The 19,333-nt window shown below is 42.4% G+C and overlaps 1 protein-coding gene across 1 annotated transcript in view; it reads left to right on the top strand.

Annotated features, from left to right (window-relative positions):
* LYRM4 (LYR motif containing 4) overlaps nucleotides 1-19,333 on the top strand; it is a 230,012-nt gene that overhangs the window by 48,787 nt on the left and 161,892 nt on the right. The window contains exon 3 of the mRNA XM_082257349.1: nucleotides 10,685-10,805. Coding sequence (XP_082113475.1) covers nucleotides 10,685-10,805 — 121 coding nt within the window. The remainder of the gene's footprint in view (nucleotides 1-10,684; nucleotides 10,806-19,333) is intronic.

Raw genomic sequence — 19,333 nt, 5'->3', positions numbered from 1 at the left:
TCTGAAGGCTCCTGGGATGTATGACATAATTTGCCTAGGGAAGAAACCAGGAAGGAACTGAAGAAACATAAAAAAAAAAAAAAAGTTTAAAACAAGTAAATATGATATACTTTCCCATCTATTTACTAATACTATTACTATTATCCGCTCGGGGTACCCCCTTAGCAAGCTGCTTGCCGTGGGGGCACTGAGTAGGATGGAGGGAGGGACCCGAGAAGAGGAAGAACGGGGCTGCTCTGTGCAAAACCACTGCACAGAGCAGGTACGTATGACATGTTTGTTATTTTTTAAATGAAAAATATTGAGACTTTAGTATCTCTTTATTTTAAGCCATGCCATGGGAAGGCAGAAATTGCATTCAGATTTGCTGTTCACTTGATATATTGTGTGATAGAACCAATGCTTCAACAAGTATATTTGTGCATTTGAGCCGTTCTGATCAGCATATGTTTTTTTTTTTTTTTTTTTTTCGTTTAACCAAAGCGCTAGCCTGGAATGTATCAATCAATCCCTTTTCCATGCTGGTGTATACCAGCCTCATTTATATTGCTCTCTTGGGAGGATCCATCCCCTTCCTTGACATGGAGGTCAACTCAGGGATTTTTACATAGGCCTGGATGAATTTCTGAATCCAGAACCTCCTGCATGTATAGCCAGAGGATTCAAATCCAGCTAGCTCGGTTTACCATTACACAGCTTCTAAGGCATCTTTCATTTTATTAGAATGGTATTTTTCTAGTGGGGAACTGCCAAAATCAAGAAAGTGATCATAAAAGATTGCTTGTTTTTAACTACACCGCATTTTACATTGCATGAATCATTTGACAATTTTGTCTGTTTATGGAAGTGATAAATGCAACTTTGATTAGTGAAAATCATTATGTGGTGCTTAGATACATGATGCGGATCATCAACATCAGCCAAGTTAATTATTATTTTCTGTGTCAGGCGTGATTGTTTCCTTTCCTTACCAGCACAGTTTTCTTTCAATTAAAGGCAGACAATACACTCGTCTTAGCACCACCAGTACCTATCACAATAGATGCTAAGAATTTTTCTCCTCCCAAGAACAATAAATACCATCCTGGGGTACCAGCTGTTTAATGAGTAAGCTTCCATATTTAATAAATTCTATTAACAATACACCCCCATGTCACTTTCTAGGTGAACGGGCCCTAATTAAAAGCACACACCATCTGCTGGTGCATGGCAGCAGGGTGGCACACCACAGCCAGCACGATCCCTGGGACTAAATATGCATTATTTATGAGCTGTGTCTTGAAAATGTCAACGATCCCATAGAAGACATCCTGGAGGCTGTTTAGCACCATCTAATGGGCACATCTGTCATTCCCGCCCCCCCCCCCCTTTTTTTTTTTACAAGATAGAAATGACTGTCTTTGATGTTATTTTATTACACTGGATCAAAGATAATTTGAATGGATAAACTTGAAGGAAAGGTTTCTTCTTTTTTGATCCCCTTTTTGTTGTTTTTTTTATTTGGTGTTTGAAAATGATGAAACTCCCTAGTACTATTTTTTTTTTTTAATAACCCATTAAAATATTTAACATTTTAACCAAACATTCTCAACTACTAACTTGTTTAATTTTACTAACTTGAATAATTGGGTGCCAGGTGACTATATCCACAATAAAACATAGTTATTCTGCTATCTAGGCACATCCCTTTGTAATAAAAAATGTTTGATTGTATCGATGACAGTAGGAGTTGTCATGAGTGACAGTTGATATTTTTTTATGACTCTATCGAGAAACATCTTAAAGTAAACTTATCTCAAACCTGAACAATCCCTTGATCATAGGAGTAAAAAGAAAGCACATAATCAGAGATAGCTTAGGTGATAAAGTGCTTGTCAAAACAATCAACAGGAAGAAGAAGAGGGTTTTTGGGAAATGAGGCAAATGAATACAAATGAAAATGTATTTTTCCAAAACAATCAACAGATCCAAAGATAAAGGCTGCAAAATTCGTAATCCAGTTTCTTTTGTGAAATCAGGGGCTCTGTAGATTGTTTAATCATATCCTACATATAGTTTGCGAATGTTTGCAACTCTTTTAGACCCCATTCACACTAGCGCGACTTGTCAGGCGACTTGGTCAGCCTGACAAGTCGCGGTCAGTCGCCTGCCATTGATTAGCACAGGACCCGTTCTAATAGGAGCGACACAAGTCGCTCCGACTTAGAAAAAGGGTCCTGTACTACTTTGGGGCGACCTGGAGGCGACTTGCATTGACTTCAATGATATGAAGTCCGTGCATGTCGCCCCAGCAAGTCACGTCGCCCCTGTCTGAACGGGGTCTTAATCTTGGACTTACTGTGTGGGGGATAACTTTTTTTTAAAATGTTTTTAATGGCAGAAGCCTTTTCCTACCTTCATGCATTGTATGCATGAAGGTAAAAAAAAACCTTTTGCATGCAGCTCACCTTATACTTACCTGACCCCAATCTCGATCCAGCGATGTGCAAAAGCGCAGCGGCTCTCTCCACTCCCTCCTCATTGGCTCAGACTCAGCAGCAGGAGCCGTTGACTCACGCTGCTGTCAGCCAGCAAGGAGGGGGAAGGCCAGAGCCGCGCTGTGTGTGTCAATAGACACACAGAGCGCCCACACAGGTGCTTCTATAGCAAGTGGCAGCAGGAGAAGCCAGGAGTGCTGGTGGGGAACCTGAGAAGAGGCGGATAAGGGTTGCTTTGTGCAATACTATTGCACAGAGCATGTAAGTATACCATGTTTCTTATTTTAATTAAGGAATAAGCATTTAGTGCCGGTTCACATTTGTGCGATCACAGAGATCGCATGTAATTCGGAGCGCACTGCTCCTAAAATTACATGCGATCTCTGTGCGGTGCAAATTCAGCCATACAGTTTTCACCGCAATCGCACTAAAACACACACAGGACCCTTTTTTTGGTCCCCAGCTGAATCGGATCGCATGGTGGTTCACACTAGTGCAATCTGATTCTGTGCGAACTTTCAGACCGCACTGCGATATGCGATCTGATCTGGGGGCGTCGTTGACTTTTAATTGACACCCCCAGCGTATCGCATATGGCAGTGTGAACTGCCAGGGGTGCGGATGCAATGCGGGAACACGCTGTATATTCGCAGCGTTCCCGCATCGCAGAAATGTGAACCAGGACTTAACAATCACTTTAAAAGGTTAGTTCACAGTTACAAAAAAAAATGTAAAGGTAAACAGTGCAAACCCTTCCCACCCCCCACCCACTCTACTTACCTCCGGGCTTGCTGAGTTATCAGCACCCCCACAGCCCCTCCTGCAGTCCAGGGATCCGAAATGTGCTTTCTCTTCTCTGTCAGCACTTATAGGACAGACCAGATGGATTCTGATTGGTCAGCACTTTCACATTGAGTTCCAGGCAAACTATTAATTACATTTAAGGAAAATGTTTTGCCTGCCAGAGGATTTGTATGTCTGGCCATTCAGTCCTAAGATTTATACAGCTTTGACACACAGCACAACCCAGTATGACAGGGCAGGAGACTTTTTTCTTTCTCTATTGCAGTTCAGTAACCTTTACAAGTGCCTTGCACCCCTTTCCCAGTCACCAGAGTGGACAGTGACAGAAGAAGCGGTAGACTGATGAGATAATCTATTTGTCACTCTGTTCTCTCCTCTACCCAGCACTGTAGTTTATTTAGCATATACTTTCTTTGTTCCTCCCTCCTCCTCTATTAGTATGCAAAAGAAATCTTTAAACAAAACAACTTTGTTATCAATTATATACCTTACTTTAGACCTAGTGGTGTCATCACTGGGTCTCTGTGCATCTCTATGCAGTGCAGGCAGCTCATGGCTGGTGGGAGAGGCTGTACTTTTCTTCTTAAGGCCCCTTTCACACAGGGAGTCCGTTCAGATCCGCCTGTCAGTTTTTTTTGGCGGATCTAAACGGACGTCCAATGCATCTCTATGGGGCTGACATCCGTTCTGATCCGTCAAAACCGGGTGGATGGAAACCCTATTTTCCATCCGTCTGGCGGATCAGATCGTCTGTCCGTTCTCATCCGATTCCCCCATCGAGAAGAATGGGGACCTGACAGCTGTGTCTCTGCACACAGCGCGAAGACACAGCTGTCATCCGCCGATCCCCCGCTGAGAAAAACGGAGTCCCCCTGTGTGCAAAAGGGTCTAAATAACTTAATTCTAAATAACACCCTTTGTCAGAACTCTTCTCAAAAACCCTCGGCCTTGCACACCGCCCTATATAATGACCACCTGGAATGCTTAGCCTCTATGATTAAAAAACTGAAATCCAGTGAGTGAAAGAGTAGGAACAGGGATAGTTTGGTTCATGAGGAAAGCGCTAGATAATGCATCCACTCGGAAATGAGGAGAGCTCTGTTTGACTTGCTGTAGCTTCTAATGCATACTGTGAGAACCTTACAGTATGCAGATAAGTATACATGTTCGCCAGCACACCGCGGATCTTACATAGCAGTCCAAAAAACGTTTAATTGCGAAAGGATCACATCAGGATAAGTGCAACGTTTCGGAGCCACGCAGGACCCCTTCATCAGGCATGTGAACCGTTGCACTTCTACTGATGTGATCCTTTTTTGGACTGCTATGGAGGATCCATGGTGTGCTGGCGAACATGTATACTTATCTGTAATATATCCAGTGTCCAGCTGGTGATCGCTGCAGCACCCATAACCAATGTGCCTATATCCAGGAACGTGTGGGATGGGCATATGAACTATTCCTTACAGTATGCAGTGAAAGCAGACAAGTATTTTTAATACAGGAGAAGAGCCTACTGTATACAGCTATAAGGCTGTATTTCAGCTCTAATGCCTCGTAAACACGATCAGATAATCGGGTGACTTATCATTCTCATTTTGTTACATGATACTAGAATCTAATTCAACAATGAGTACTAAACGTAGGATATTTTTCGTACAATTCTCGAAAAGTTTCCTGGTTGCGTAGCTACGTATCGGATAGTGCAAAACAACAACAATGGCAGCCAGGCCTTTTCCAGGTTATTTTCGTGTTTCTGATCATGTGTGGTCTTTGTCTATCGATTTTTTGCGAACGCATACTATACTGATTAAACGATTGTCGTTCGCTAGGCTATCGTACGACAAAAGTTTTCGTGTTTGTCCCTTTGGATTTTGTTGGACGAAATGTAGTGATCAGGTGTCGAAAGCTGTGTACTAACGATCAGATTATCTTGCGATCAATTTGAAAGCGATTTTTTTCGTACGTTTATCTGATCGTGTGTATGAGGCATAAATCTCTTCTACAGTGGTTAGTCTGAGGATTATATAAGTCACATAAAGTGCCCCTTTACATTTTTTTCTATTAGCAGAATTTTTATAGGTCATATGCACTGCAGCCATTACCTGCCATGCCAAATGTTAGTTTATTTTTTTATTATTTTAAAAGTGACTATATTTTCTGATTAAAAAATAATATTTGGTTTAATAACTAACGTAGATGTGAAATGCCCTCATTTCCTGTTCATTTTCAGTTTCTTATGGCTAATCTTGTGATAATTATTTGATCTGGTGCCATAATTTGCTGGCAGGAAACCCACTGTATTGCATGGTGTTTGAGTGGCTTACTTCAGTTCTCCATGTATCGCAAGAGTATTACTTAGCACTAAGCACTTATTTTTTATCATCTGAAAGTAGGGCTGCAACTAACGATTAATTTGTCTGTCAATAATCTATCGATTATTTTTACGATTAGTCGACTAATCTAACGATTATTTATTTATTTATTTTATTGCTTAATTGAGTGTTTTTTTGTTTAGCTAATTAATCCTGTAATTAATACAGCCCCCTCCCAGTACAGACCCCACAGTAAGCCCTCCCACCTAGTACAGACCACTTAGTAAGCCCCCCTCCCTTCAGCCAGTCAGTAGGAAAGCCCCTATATGTCTCGTATGTAGGACTGTGCCCACCCACTCATGTCCCAGGAGCTGTGCCTACCCACCATGTCCCAGGAGCTGTGCCTACCCACCATGTCCCAGGAGCTGTGCCTACCCATCATGTCCCAGGAGCTGTGCCTACCCACCATGTCCCAGGAGCTGTGCCTACCCACCATGCCCCAGGAGCTGTGCCTACCCACCATGTCCCAGGAGCTGTGCCTACCCACCATGTCCCAGGAGCTGTGCCTACCCACCATGTCCCAGGAGCTGTGGGCGCCTACCCATCATGTCCCAGGAGCTGTGGGCACCTACCCATCATGTCCCAGGAGCTGTGGGGACTGACTGCTGGTAACATAAAGAAAGCCATGTGCACTCACTTGTCGGGCCCCCTCATTGAATTCCTGCAGGCTGAAGTCCTGGTCCAGGAAGGTCCGGATAAGGAGGACGTAGACTTGTTCTCATCCAGATGAAGGGATTGGGGAGGCTGATCACCATCATCTTGTTGGGCGCCGGGCGCTGACTGCTGTACTCCCGTCTGATACATCACTGCTCCGCTGCAGCCAGGGGCAGGAATGGGAGCCGCACGGGCCGACATACCGAGCTCGGTCCCCTCAGACTCAACCAGGACACTCGGAGCGCTGTCCTCCACATCCTGTGCACATCCTGTGCGGGGCTAAGCATGGCAGTGTGGATGGAGCCCGGGGAAGGGGATTTCACCCGGCCGGCAATGCTTCAAGCGGCGCTGCGGCCGGCCAGGGTGCGTGTGACGTCACGTGTTGACGCGTCAACGCCTTTCATGCACTATCTGAAAGCAGTACTATGGCTTGCTTTTTTTGGTGATGAGACAAAATTAATATAAAATAAAAAGAAGATTATTGTTTGTAAAAATGTTGTTTATTATGGTACGGAAGTGAAAAAGAAATATAGTTGGATAGTTATAATATTTAGCATTTTCTTTTTTTAGCCAGTGGGTTGAACTTCATTTTTTATTTTTTTTTTTTTAAGATTTTTCCTGTGCTTTATTAATACAACTTTTAATTGGAACTTTTAGACAGTTCAGGCCAAGGTTTGAATCAGACAAATGGTGCTGCAGGGCCGGTTCACACCATGAATCACATGTGATTAATTTCAAAGGGCTGAAATTGTGCTGGACTGCACTAAAAGTAGTGCACACACTACTTTGAAAAACAAAGCTACTGGATCTCATGGTAATACTGTACCATACAATCCGGTCCAGGTAAACGCACTGCGTTTGCAACTTGTGTTTGGGGTGTCAGTAAGGTAACACTGACACCCACTGCATATTGGTCGTGGTTCTAGAAATACACACAGAATATGGGTTTCCCACATGGAGTCGTGGTGTAAACTGGCCACCAATCCAAAAAGTGACATTGTAGGGCTTTGTCTTTTTTTTTTTTTTCCACGGAGCGGATGACATTTCTGTCATCCGCTCCGTGTGCCCGCATATCATCCCATCCGTTTGCGGATGATATGCGGACATAATGTAAGTATATGGCACTGCTGATGTCAGCGGATGACACCGCTGACATCCGATTTTCCTTCCTTTCCGTTTTTTACACGGAAGAAAAAATGGGGTTCTGTTCCATTCGTAAAAACGGAACAGAACTGAAAGGAGGAAAATCAGATGTCAGCGGATGGTATTCCGCTGACATCCGCAGTGCCATTCACTTACATTATGTCCGCAAATCATCCGCAAACGGATGGGATGATTTGCGGACACACGGAGCGGCCGTGTGAAAGGACCCTTAGAGTACACACATATTAATTAACTTACTCCTGCGCTGCCACCCTATTTCATATAAAGTGTGCCAAGCTGCTGCTATCACCCAAATGCTTTATCAAAATATAGTGATGTGCTGCTCGTATAACCTACCTATAATTCATAAATAAAATTGTGAAACAAGTTGTAATTGTGTGTTGTTATAAACCTATGCATACAAGCTTTATCACTTATATAAATCATCCACTAATGGGATATTGGTTTAAAATATTAATATTTATATACTGCGTAAATACTATGCATCAAGTAAATGTGTGAAAAAATAATCCAGTGCCAGCAATGTACATTAAATATTAATAGTGTAATGAAAATAAAAAGTAAGTTGCTACCCCATATATAAGGTAGGTATGTTGTAATGTGGTGAAACAATTAAACAGTGTGCAAAAATGAAACCGCTACTCCATATAGAAAGTGAATAAGTGTAAGATTAATTAAAATCCTTCAGATTATCAAATTTATAACTCTATAAACAGTCCATAAATAAATAAACAACATCCAACACCGTGCTGCAAACGTGATGGACTGTGTGTCTTCTCCTATTCCAATCCATGCACCACCACATTGAGTTTAAATGCAAACTCACCAGACCAATATGGTCAATGACCGAACAAGCACAAATATTTATCCACCAAGGCAGAGAAGGCAGAAGGGTTCACCGATTTCCAATACCACCATGGACTTCGGTTATGCCTCTCCCTCATGGACGATGCCAAAAATGAAGGATCATAGGGCAGTATGTTTATGTATTTGCACATATAATACACTTATAATCAATGCATTCACATTTATCTTTGTCATGAAGGCACCAAGATAGACAGCCTTTACCACAGAGGATGAGCGCACCTCTGCTCCTAACCATGAAGCCAGTGTGCGTTACCTGGACCAAAACTTGTCAGGACAGCAGTTGGCTTTGAGCACTATTAAGGGCCAAGTGTCCGCTTTGGCTATATATTTCAAATGCCCGTTAGCTACGCATGCCTTGATTCACACTTTCAATCAGGGAGTGCGCCATATGGCTCCCCCCGAGACGCTCCCCGCTGCCTCTGTGGGATCTGAATTTGGTATTATCTCTTCTTCAAAAGCCTCCTTTGGAGAACATTTGGGAGATTTCTCTGCTTCCTTTGCCTCAGAAGGCTGCCTTTTTGGTGGCTATCACTTCTGCCCGCAGAGTTTCTGAATTGGCGGCGTTCTGCTGCTCACCTTATTTGGTGGTCTATGGTACTCTGACCTAATCAGTCTTTTCTTCCCAAGGGGGTTTATGATTTTCATTTGAATGAAGACATTGTGCTGCCTTCACTTTGTCCCAAGGAAATTACCTTACATTCTTTGAATGTGGTCCGGGTGATCAGGGTTTACCTGGCGGCCACTGAGTCTTTCCGAAAATCAGATGCTCTTTTTTGTCTTTACCGAGGGACCTCATAAAGGATTGACTGCGTCTGCTGCAACCATATCCAGATGGATCAGGCAGACCGTTGTTCAGGCTTATTCGCTGAAGGGTCAGGTTCCTCCTTTCCCTGTGAAGGCGCATTCTCCTAGGGTGTTGTGTGCCTTTTGGGCTTTTCACCATCAGGCGTCAGTGATGCAAGTTTGCAAGGCGGCAACTTGGTCGTCTGTGCATACATTCACAAAATTCTACAAAGTAGATGTGTTGGCATTTTCGGATGCCTCTTTTGGCCGCAAGGTTTGCAGGCTGCTGTTTAAAAGAGAACCTTTTTGTTTGTTCTCTTTGAGGGTATATGTTTTTCTAGGTGAGCTCCAGTTGTTCCTGTTTGAGCTCCATGTTACCTGGTTTGCTAAGTTTAGCCTTTGGGGATTTGCGTTCTTCTTTGCGTTGTTTTTCCCACCCCTCATTCATATACTGCTTTGGGACGTCCCAATGGTCTAAGAAGATATGGAGCTGCGTCTGTCAATGAACGATTGAGAAAACTGGATTTTTGTGCTTACCGTAAAATCCTTTTCTCTGAAGTTCATTGACAAACGCAGCACCCACCGCTCTACTTGTGAGTGGAATGTTTTTTTGTGTCTTCTAAACACTGCTTGCAATGAAACTAAGGACTGTAGCAGAGTGTGTGGGGTTATGCCTACAGGGACAGCCCCATAGGGCTTTTTCCTGACTAGTGTCCTATTCTTGATGGGAGGAGCATAACCCAATGGTCTAAGAAGATATGGAGCTGCGTCTGTCAATTAACTTCAGAGAAAAGGAATTTACGGTACACAAATCCAGGTGTTTTATACCATTATCATATTAGTGGGTGATTTAGCTTTACATGTATGCCTAAATTTATAATACACAAATTCAAAAAGTTTTACAATTTTAATTTTATATATGCTTTATTGGTAGGGATTAAGAGCAGTGCATCACTATATTTTGATAGATTAGAGTACACACTCTATATGTTTCTTGCATCTCTTGGTAATTCTGGAAATCCCAGCACGCTCCCACTTCTGCATCCACAAAAAAGCCAACTGATGACAACAAAATACTTTAGGATTCCAGCTGATACCTTTTTTATAACCAAAAGTTAGGCTGTGAAGGCACAGACTACTACAAAATAGTTTCTTTAATGGAAAAACAACGTTTTGTATTGAAGTAGGTCATTGCTTACATATATACAGTAATATCCTATGCGTCATATGGTTTCCATAGTGTCCCTAACTTCTAGTCTTTTGCAATACTTGGCTTAATGTTTTCTAATGCCTTTGCCTACTTAGGCTGTTGGTTTTGCTTTGTTTTAGAAGATACCAAATGGGTGACTTTGCAGTTTATGAAACACACAGGAAATGGGGCCTTGTAGAGTAAGTCTAAAAAAAAATATATTCAGACTTGTTCTCCTCACTAAAGTGGGCTTGGGGACCCCATGTGTTCCTTTTTGTTTTTGTAGTTTTTAATATATAAAAAATGTTTTTGTTTTCTTAAAATAGATATTAATTATGGTGTTACATGATGCATTACGTTTCCCTTCCTAGAACCTATGCCATCAGAAGGATAAGAGATGCTTTCAGAGAAAAGAAGAACATTGATGATTTTAATGAAGTAAAAACCTTAGTTCACCAGGCTAAAGAAAACCTGGACATCATTCGACGACAGGTAAGACTTGGCATTTCTCACCCACCAAACTTTTAACACACACATTTTACCAAGCGCATCCAGCATTTTTTTTTTTCCGTAATCAGATTGTTGTAGGCCATATAAAAAATGAAAATGCAAGTACTAAAGTGTAATTACCTGGCTTCTAGTGTCCAAATTGGTATAGAAAAACGAGTGCAACGACATTGTTACATAGTGAGGTTGAAAAAAGACACCAGTCCATCCAGTTAAACCTATGATGAGTGTGTGTGTGCTGTCAATAGTACATTGTATACCCCTTTATGTTGTGGTCATTAAGGTGCTCATCTAATAGTTTTTTTTAAAACTATCGATGCTCCCTGTTGATACCACTGCTTGTGGAAGAGAATTCCACATCCTTACCGCTCTGACGGTAAAGAACCCTTTACGCAGTTTAAGGTTAAACCACTTCTCTTCTAATTTTAGCGAATGGCCGCATGTTTTTTTAAATTCACTTTCGCTGAAAAGTTGTTTCCTATGCTAGGGTCACCAGTACGGTATTTGTACATTAAGACCATATCCCCTCTCAATTGTCTCCTCTCCAGAGGGAATAAGATCAATGCTTGTAGTCTTTCCTCGTAGCTGAAGTCCTCCATTGACTTTATTAGCTTTGTTGCCTTTCTCTGGACTCTCTCCAGTTCCAGCACATCCTTCCTGAGGACCGGTGCCCAGAACTGGATGGCATACTCAAGATGTGGCCCGACCAAAGTCTTGTAGAGTGGGAGAAATATCATTTAATCTCTGGAGTGAATACATTTTTTTATATGCCAGTATTCTATTGGCTTTCCTTGCCGCAGCTTGGCATTGCGTGCCATTGCTGAGCTTATCGTCTACTAGGACCCCCAGGTTCTTTTCCATCTTAGATTCCCCCATAGGTTATCCCCCTAGTGAGTAACTTGTGTTTGTATTTTTGGCACCCAAATGCATTACCTTACATTTTTCATTATTAAATCTCATTTGCCATGTAGATGCCCACCCCATTATTTTGTTCAGGTCTTCTTGTAAGGTTTCCACATCCTGTGTAGAAGTTATTGCCCTGCTTAACTTAGTATTGACTGAGATTCAGCTGTTTATCCCATCCTCTAGATCGTTTATGAATAAATTAAACAGGATTGTTCCCAGGACAGATCCTTGGTGGACCCCACTTTCCACACCAGACCATTCAGAGTACTCGCCATTTATACACACCCTCTCGACTCGCCCCTAAAGCCAGTTTTCAGTCCAGGTAGTCACCCTATGGTCCATACCTACGTACCTTAGTTTGTACAGTAAACGTTTATGGGGACTGTATTATTTGCCTTTGCAAAGTCCAGATACACCACATCCACAGGCCTTCCTTTATCTTGATGGCAACTCACTTCTTCATAGAAGTTTAATAGATTGGTCTGGCAAGAATGCTTCTTCATGAATATATGCTGATTACTACTAATGATACCATTTTCATTACTAAAATCTTGTATATAGTCCCTTATCACCCCCTCCAATATCTTGCACACTATTGATGTTAGGCGAACCCAGTCTGTAGTTCCCAGGGATATATCTCAGGCCTTTTTTTAAATATTGGTGCCACGTTGGTCTTTCTCCAATCAGCTGGTACCATTCCTGTCAGTAGACTGTCCATAAAAATTAGGAACAATGGTCTTGGTATCACCTGGCTGAGTTCCTCAAGGACCCTCGGGTGTAAGCCACCTGGTCCCGGTGACATATTTATGTTAAATTTTTCAAGTCTAATTCTGAGTCTGTCTTCTGTTAACTATGAGGGTGCTTCCTGTGACGTGTTATTAACATTAACATTACAGTCTAGGTTACTGTATCCCCCTGTTTCTTTTGTGAAGACTGAGGAGAAGAATTTATTCAGAACCTTTGCCTTCTCTCTGTCCTTTATAGCCAAATTCCCTCCATCATCCTTTATGGGGCCAATATGTTCTGGCCCCACTTTCTTACTATTTATTTACCTAAAGAATTACGTGGGGTTTTTTTTACTCTCTCCGCTATGTGCCTTTCATGTTCTATCTTAGCCGCCTTGATTGCGCTCTTACATTTCCCTTTGCATGGGAGCCAGTAGGACAGACCACAATACTAGACTCTATTTAGGCCCCTTTCACATGTGTGTGACTTAAAAGTCACACTATTTTGCTGCAATTTTGACTGTACTTGAAGCAATGCCTGTGTTTTCTTGAAGTCTGTGGACCTCAAAACGCATCAAAGTCGGAGCAAAGTAGTGCAGGGACAACTTTGAAGTCGTTGTGACTTGAAGTCATACAGATATGAAATTGGAATCATTAGAAGTCATGGAGTATGACTTTGCAGTCCCAAGTCGCACGACAAGTCGCACAAGTGTGAAAAGGGCCTAAGTCATTGAATATCGAATTAAGTGAGTTTTAAAATTAATTCAAATTTAACATTGTTTTTTTGCACCAACACTTAATTACTAGGGAAAAATATAGAACAAAATATATTCTTTCAAGTCTGAATAAATATATCACTAAGCTTAAAGCAGAACTTTTTCCTATAACAACCTGATAAAAAATAATGTTCTTTAGCAAGGAGCATACATTCCACGTTAATAATTATGCTGCCAAAGTTATTGTGTGCTGTAAATTGCCTCCAGTATTGCTCCTGTTTCTTCTTCCTGGAGGCTGCCATTTTGCTAAAGCCCAGAGTCCTGAGCAGCAATAAATCTTTAGATTGTCAGCAGATTAACTTATAAACCGTAAAGATACTTATTTTTAATATGTTTTACAAAAAAAAAAAAGAAGCCAGCCTGAAGTGAGCTAACATTACTAAAGTTTGAGGGATATTACCGTCAGATTATGGGCAGTAATTCTAGCACAAGACCCACTGTGTAAATCTAAAGTGGTAACCTGTAAAACCTTTTAAAATGTCACATATGGATAGCAACATTTACGTTGTTTGTTGGGGTTGCACGGGCCTGCGCAATTTAAAAGCGTGACATGTTTGGTATCTATTTACTCTGCGTAACATCGTCTTTTATATTTTACCAAAAATTGGGTTATGCATTGTGTTTTTATTGCATTAAAATTTAAAAAATGTGTGTGTGTGTGTGTGTGTATATATATATATATATATATATATATATATATATATATATATATAATTGTTTGGGCGTTCTAAGATATTTTCTAGCAAAAAATACTTGTTATATATAAACTAAAAGTGTCAGAAAAGGCCTGGTCTTCAAGTGGTTATTCTGCTTATCCCAGTGACATCGATTGCCAGGAAAGAAGTTGAGGGTCAGTGGGTATAGAAAACATTAACCCACTTTAAAATAATCACATTTTGTTGCTGTGCAGCCTGAAATGGCGACAGACCCAGTTTTTATTCTATCCAGCTGTATTTACCTAATGCAACTTATAATATCCAAGTGAAGATAAACACCAACATGTCAGTAAAAAAAACAGAAACACTGATTTGGAAAAAGGATTACCCCCCCCCCCCTTGTGTCAGTATTTTGTTGGACCACCTTTTGCTTTAATTACAGCCTTTAGTCTGTTGGGATTTGTCTCTACTAACTTTGCACATCTAGACTTTGTGGTATTTGCCCACTCTTCTGTGCAGAACTGCTCAAGTTCAGTTAAATTTGATGGTCACCATTTGTGGACTGCAGTCATCAAGTAATTCCACAGATTTTCAATGGGGTTGAAGTCTGGGCTCTCACTAGGCCATGCAAGGAAATTAATCTTTTTCACCTTCAACCCGTGTGGTCATTTTTGCTGTGTGCTTTGGGTCATTGTCATTTATGGAAGGTAAACCTTCCATACCGACTGTCCATCTTCCCAGTGGCCACAGACGACTTTCAACTTTCCATACATTTTTATCATAAAAGCTCCTTAAGTAATGTATTTGTCCCCATTAATCGATTTTTATAGCCAGCTAAAGTTACCCAGAACAAAAAAAAGTTTGGGCTGTAATGGAAATCATTTTTTCCAGGTCGTTAATTTTGGAGTTTGGGGGTGTAGGGTGGTATATTTATGTATTATATACGAGTTAGCAGCTGTAGTTCTTACCAACACCATAACATATTTTTATTTTAAGTGGTGGCTTTTTTCTTTTTTTTAATAGCAGCTGCCAAACATTGACTGCACACTGTGAGGTGTGCTTCTTGCCATCTGCATTGATGGGAAAACATTTACATCACATTTATTTTTAAATATAACTGATTTGGAAATATCATGTTTAATTTTACACTGCATTGCAATTAATTTTTATTCTTGTTCATTAATTTTTTTCAATTTGGTACAGATTTTCTTAGACTCAAATAACAAACTGTCTTAAAGTTTATTTTTATTTATTTATTTTTTTTTTTCAATAATTTTTATTGAGTTTTCAAGGTACAAAAGAACTTATACACAGACAACAAGGAATAATAAAGAACAAGTAACTCTCGCTCAAGATGAGGCGGAGTGAACAGTTATGATCAGTGAGAGGCTTCAATCACAAACCAAAAACAATCGCACAATATGAACAAAGAATAAAGAATACAGTATACAGTATACATTCACCCAAGTGGGAACAAATCATGTGGATAGGAGTAAGTAATGCAAATATGTATAAACAGAACATAAAACAAAGCATAAAGCACAGCATGAAACATCCGTGTCATGACAGGTATATTACTGAGAGGGATACCAATGAACCCATGCTGCCCATTGTTTGTCAAAAGGCGTTATAGTATCCCTGGTCCTAGCTGCCAGCAGGCGCTCATACTTGTAAGTCAGGTTAACTTGTGTTAGTACTTCATTGTGGCTAGGGGCCAAACTGTCCTTCCAATGTCTAGCTATGCATAACTTAGCTGCTAGCAAAAGATGGACCATAATGGATCGGAATTCCCACGGATAGTCCTGCACCCCTAGGTGGAGGATCGCTAAGGCTGGGTCAGGTTTTTTCAGTATCCCAGATACTTCGGCCATGATTTGGAATATCTTCTTCCAAAAACTGGAAATACCTACACATGACCAAAATATATGGAAGATATTAGCTGGGTGGCCACAGTCCCTCCAGCACAATGGCGAGTAGGATGGAATGAACTTTGCTAGGAGGACTGGGGTCTTGTACCAGCGTGCCACTATCTTTTGGGAAAGATCCCAGTGGTTTGTACAATGGGTTGCCTCTGCTACCGCTTTAAATGACTTAATCCACGAGGCTTGCGGGTATCGTGTCCCTAGATCAGTTTCCCAACGTATCATGGGCGGCGTCTTTGAGAACGTATATTTATCCCCCAATGTATCCTAAAACAACGATATGCCTTTCGTTTTAGTGGACGGGGTTGTAAAGAATTCCCGGGCGCTCATTGTTACCTGGATGTTCGGAGGGGGATGTTTACGAAGGAAGTGACTGATCTGTATATATGCGTGGTGGATTGTGGTGGGTAATTTATATACTTCGACCAGTTCTTGCCAGGGTTTGATAGTAGGGCTTGATACGAGTTCGTCTACCCAGAGAATACCATGGTCTCGCCATTTGTTAGTTTTTAAATACGGTATCAGGAGTTCAAGTGTTTGAATCGGTATGCGGAGGCTGGCAGGACATGAGCTCTGAGCCGAGGAAGCAACTAGCCGTCGCCATGATAGCAGCGTGGCTTGTGTAGTGGGAGGGAGCGGGCGGAGGGGTAATGGCCTCCATGAGTCCGCCAGAAGGAGCAGATGTAGTGAAGGAGTGAGCGCCAAGGCCGCCTCAAGTCTGACCCAGAGGGCTTCCGTGGACTCATGAAACCACCGTTTGGCTTGTGTCAGTAGGGACGCTGTGTAATAGTCCTCCAATATCGGCCATCCCACCCCTCCCATCGATTTGTGTTTCACCAGATGTGTCCGCGAACATCTGGGTCTTTTCCCCATCCATACATAATGTCGGAGAATACTCCCTAATTCCCTGAAGTATTTTTGGTGTACAGAGACTGGTATCGTCCTAAAGAGGTATAGGATTTTAGGTAACTCCATCATTTTAAACGAGGCAATCCTGCCTATCCATGACATTTCCACTTTAGACATGCGTGTCAAGTTCTGACGAATCTTTTCAATAAGGGGTTTGAAGTTTATATCAACGATTTTAGTTAGATCGGCAGTAAGGTGAATACCTAGGTAGGGGATCGCGTCTGCTGCCCAAGTGTAAGGGAACTGCTGCTGCAGGTGGCGTTTGGTGTGGGTATTGAGACCTAAATCCAATATGAAGGACTTATTAAAATTCACTTTGTAGTATGATATTTTGCTAAATTGTATTAATAGGTTGTGGATAATTGGGAGGGAGATCAGTGGGTTATTGACAATCAGAACAACGTCGTCTGCGAATAGGTTAATCACATGAGACATTCTATCCGCCACTATGCCTTTGATAAGGGGATGTGACCTGACCGCTTCGGCAAGAGGTTCCATCATTAGATTAAAGATGGCAGGGGATAAAGGGCACCCCTGTCTGGTCCCGTTGTGGATAGCAAACTCTTTGGACAGAAAACCAGATGTGAAAACTCTCGCCGAGGGTCTGGAATATAGAGCTAATATAGCAGAGGCTATGGGTCCTCGGAGACCAAATTTAGCTAGAGTAGCTTTCATATATCCCCAATGTATCCTATCGAACGCTTTTTCAGCGTCGATCGATAATAGTAGTGTCTGGGATTTGTTGCTACGTGCATGGTGGATAATGTTAATAATACGCCTGGTGGCATCCGGTGCCTTTCTACCTTTAGTAAAGCCTGTTTGGTCGGGTCTAACTATAGATGGGAGGACTTCAAATAATCGCTTGGCCAAGATTTTAGCATATATCTTTACGTCCGAATTTAACAGCGAAATTGGGCGGAAATTGGGCGGCGAATCTGGGGATTTACCTGGTTTGGGTAGAGTCACGATGTGAGCAGTGAGCATTTCCGAGGGAAATTCTCCAGTGGAGGCGCCTGTGGTGAAGAGGGAATGTAGGTGTGGAAGGAGGATGGGATGAAATGATTTATAATACTCATTCGTGAGGCCATCAGGGCCAGGGGATTTGTCCGAGGGGAGCGATCGTATCGTCTGGAGGATTTCGTCAGGCGTGAAGTCATTGTTGAGAAATTCCAAGTCTTGTTGGGACAGTTGGGGGAGGTTAAGGGAGTCCAGGAATTCCCTGATAATAGAATCAGTAGGTTGGGGTGTTTGGGGGTCGTCTTGGAGGTTGTATAGTGACCCGTAGTATTCCGCAAATGTGTCGGCAATGGTTTGGGGGTTTTCTATCTTTTGTTTTGTGGTGTGATGGAATACGTGGGGTATGGTGGCCTTGGTTCTCCGTGTTTTGAGTTTCTGCGCTAAGAATTTTCCAGCTTTATTGTGGTTGGCGTAGTATCTCAGTTTAAGGCGTCTCATGTAAAGGTCATGGTCTACACAGAATAATTCTCTGAGACGGTGTCGTAACTTAGAAAGTTGGGAGGCTAGGGCCGGGGTAGGGCGGGATTGGTTTTCCTTATCAGTTTCCCTGATTTCAGCAAGTAGGGTATCAAATTGAGCAGAGCGGGCTTTTTTCTTCCGGGCAGCAGCCTGCAGCAGCAGTCCCCTCATGAATGCCTTATGGGCATTCCAGTTAGTGAACGGGTTTGTGTCAGAGGACCGATTCAATTCGAAATAGTGCTCTAATTCTTGGGTTAATCTATTCCTGCAGTCCGCGTCCTGGAGGACAGAGTTGTCGCACCTCCAAACACGGGAGGGGGCAACCCTGGGACTCCCGGAGAGGGTTAGAGTAATCGCTGCGTGGTCTGACCACGAAATGTCATGGATAGCCGAATTTGTCACCCTTTGAAGTGATAGTCTGTCCACTAGTGCATAGTCAATCCTTGAATACGAATTGTGTCTCGGGGAATAGAAAGTGTAAGAGCGTTCCTCCGCATGTTGGCACCGCCATGCATCATATAGCCCTTCCGCAAGGAGGAGTCCACGCAGAATCGTGGGTCCCCTCCTGCCAGAGCCCGACGAATCCAGGGCGGGGTCAAGTACCATATTCAGGTCACCACATAGAATTACGTTACCCCGTCGCACCCTGGAGATTAGGCGAAAGAGGCGCTTCAAGAATCTCGGTTGGTGCGAGTTAGGTGCATAAACGTTAATTACCGTGTATAACACATTGTAGAGCTTACACACTAGGATGATGTACCGTCCGTTTGTATCCAAATGCGATTCTTGTAGTTTGAAGGGAACATCAGCATTAATGGCTAACAGCACTCCCCCTTTCTTCTCAGATCTGGAGGCAAGAAAGAGGTGGGGGAAGTTCCTGTGGGAGCAGAAGGGAGTTTTGTCCTTGTGAAAGTGGGTTTCCTGTACTGCAACAATGTCCGCATGGTGTTTCATGGCGTCTGATCTTCTCTTCGCGGGGTGGTTCAGACCCCGCGCGTTGATGGACATGAATTTAATCGACATGGGTCCGGAGTCTCTGTGCGAGGGACGTAGTTAGGGACCTCGGGGTGAGCAGGGAAAGCCTCCGGTGTGGTTGGTAACACGTAGAAGCAGATCTGGAGGTACGCTGACTAAGGGGCATCC

This window comes from Pelophylax lessonae, assembly GCF_965119305.1.
Source record: "Pelophylax lessonae genome assembly, chromosome: 5".
In the NCBI taxonomy this organism is placed as follows: Eukaryota; Metazoa; Chordata; class Amphibia; order Anura; family Ranidae; genus Pelophylax; species Pelophylax lessonae.
Note: the sequence above shows the minus strand (reverse complement) of the source record. Positions and strands in the feature narration are given on the sequence as shown.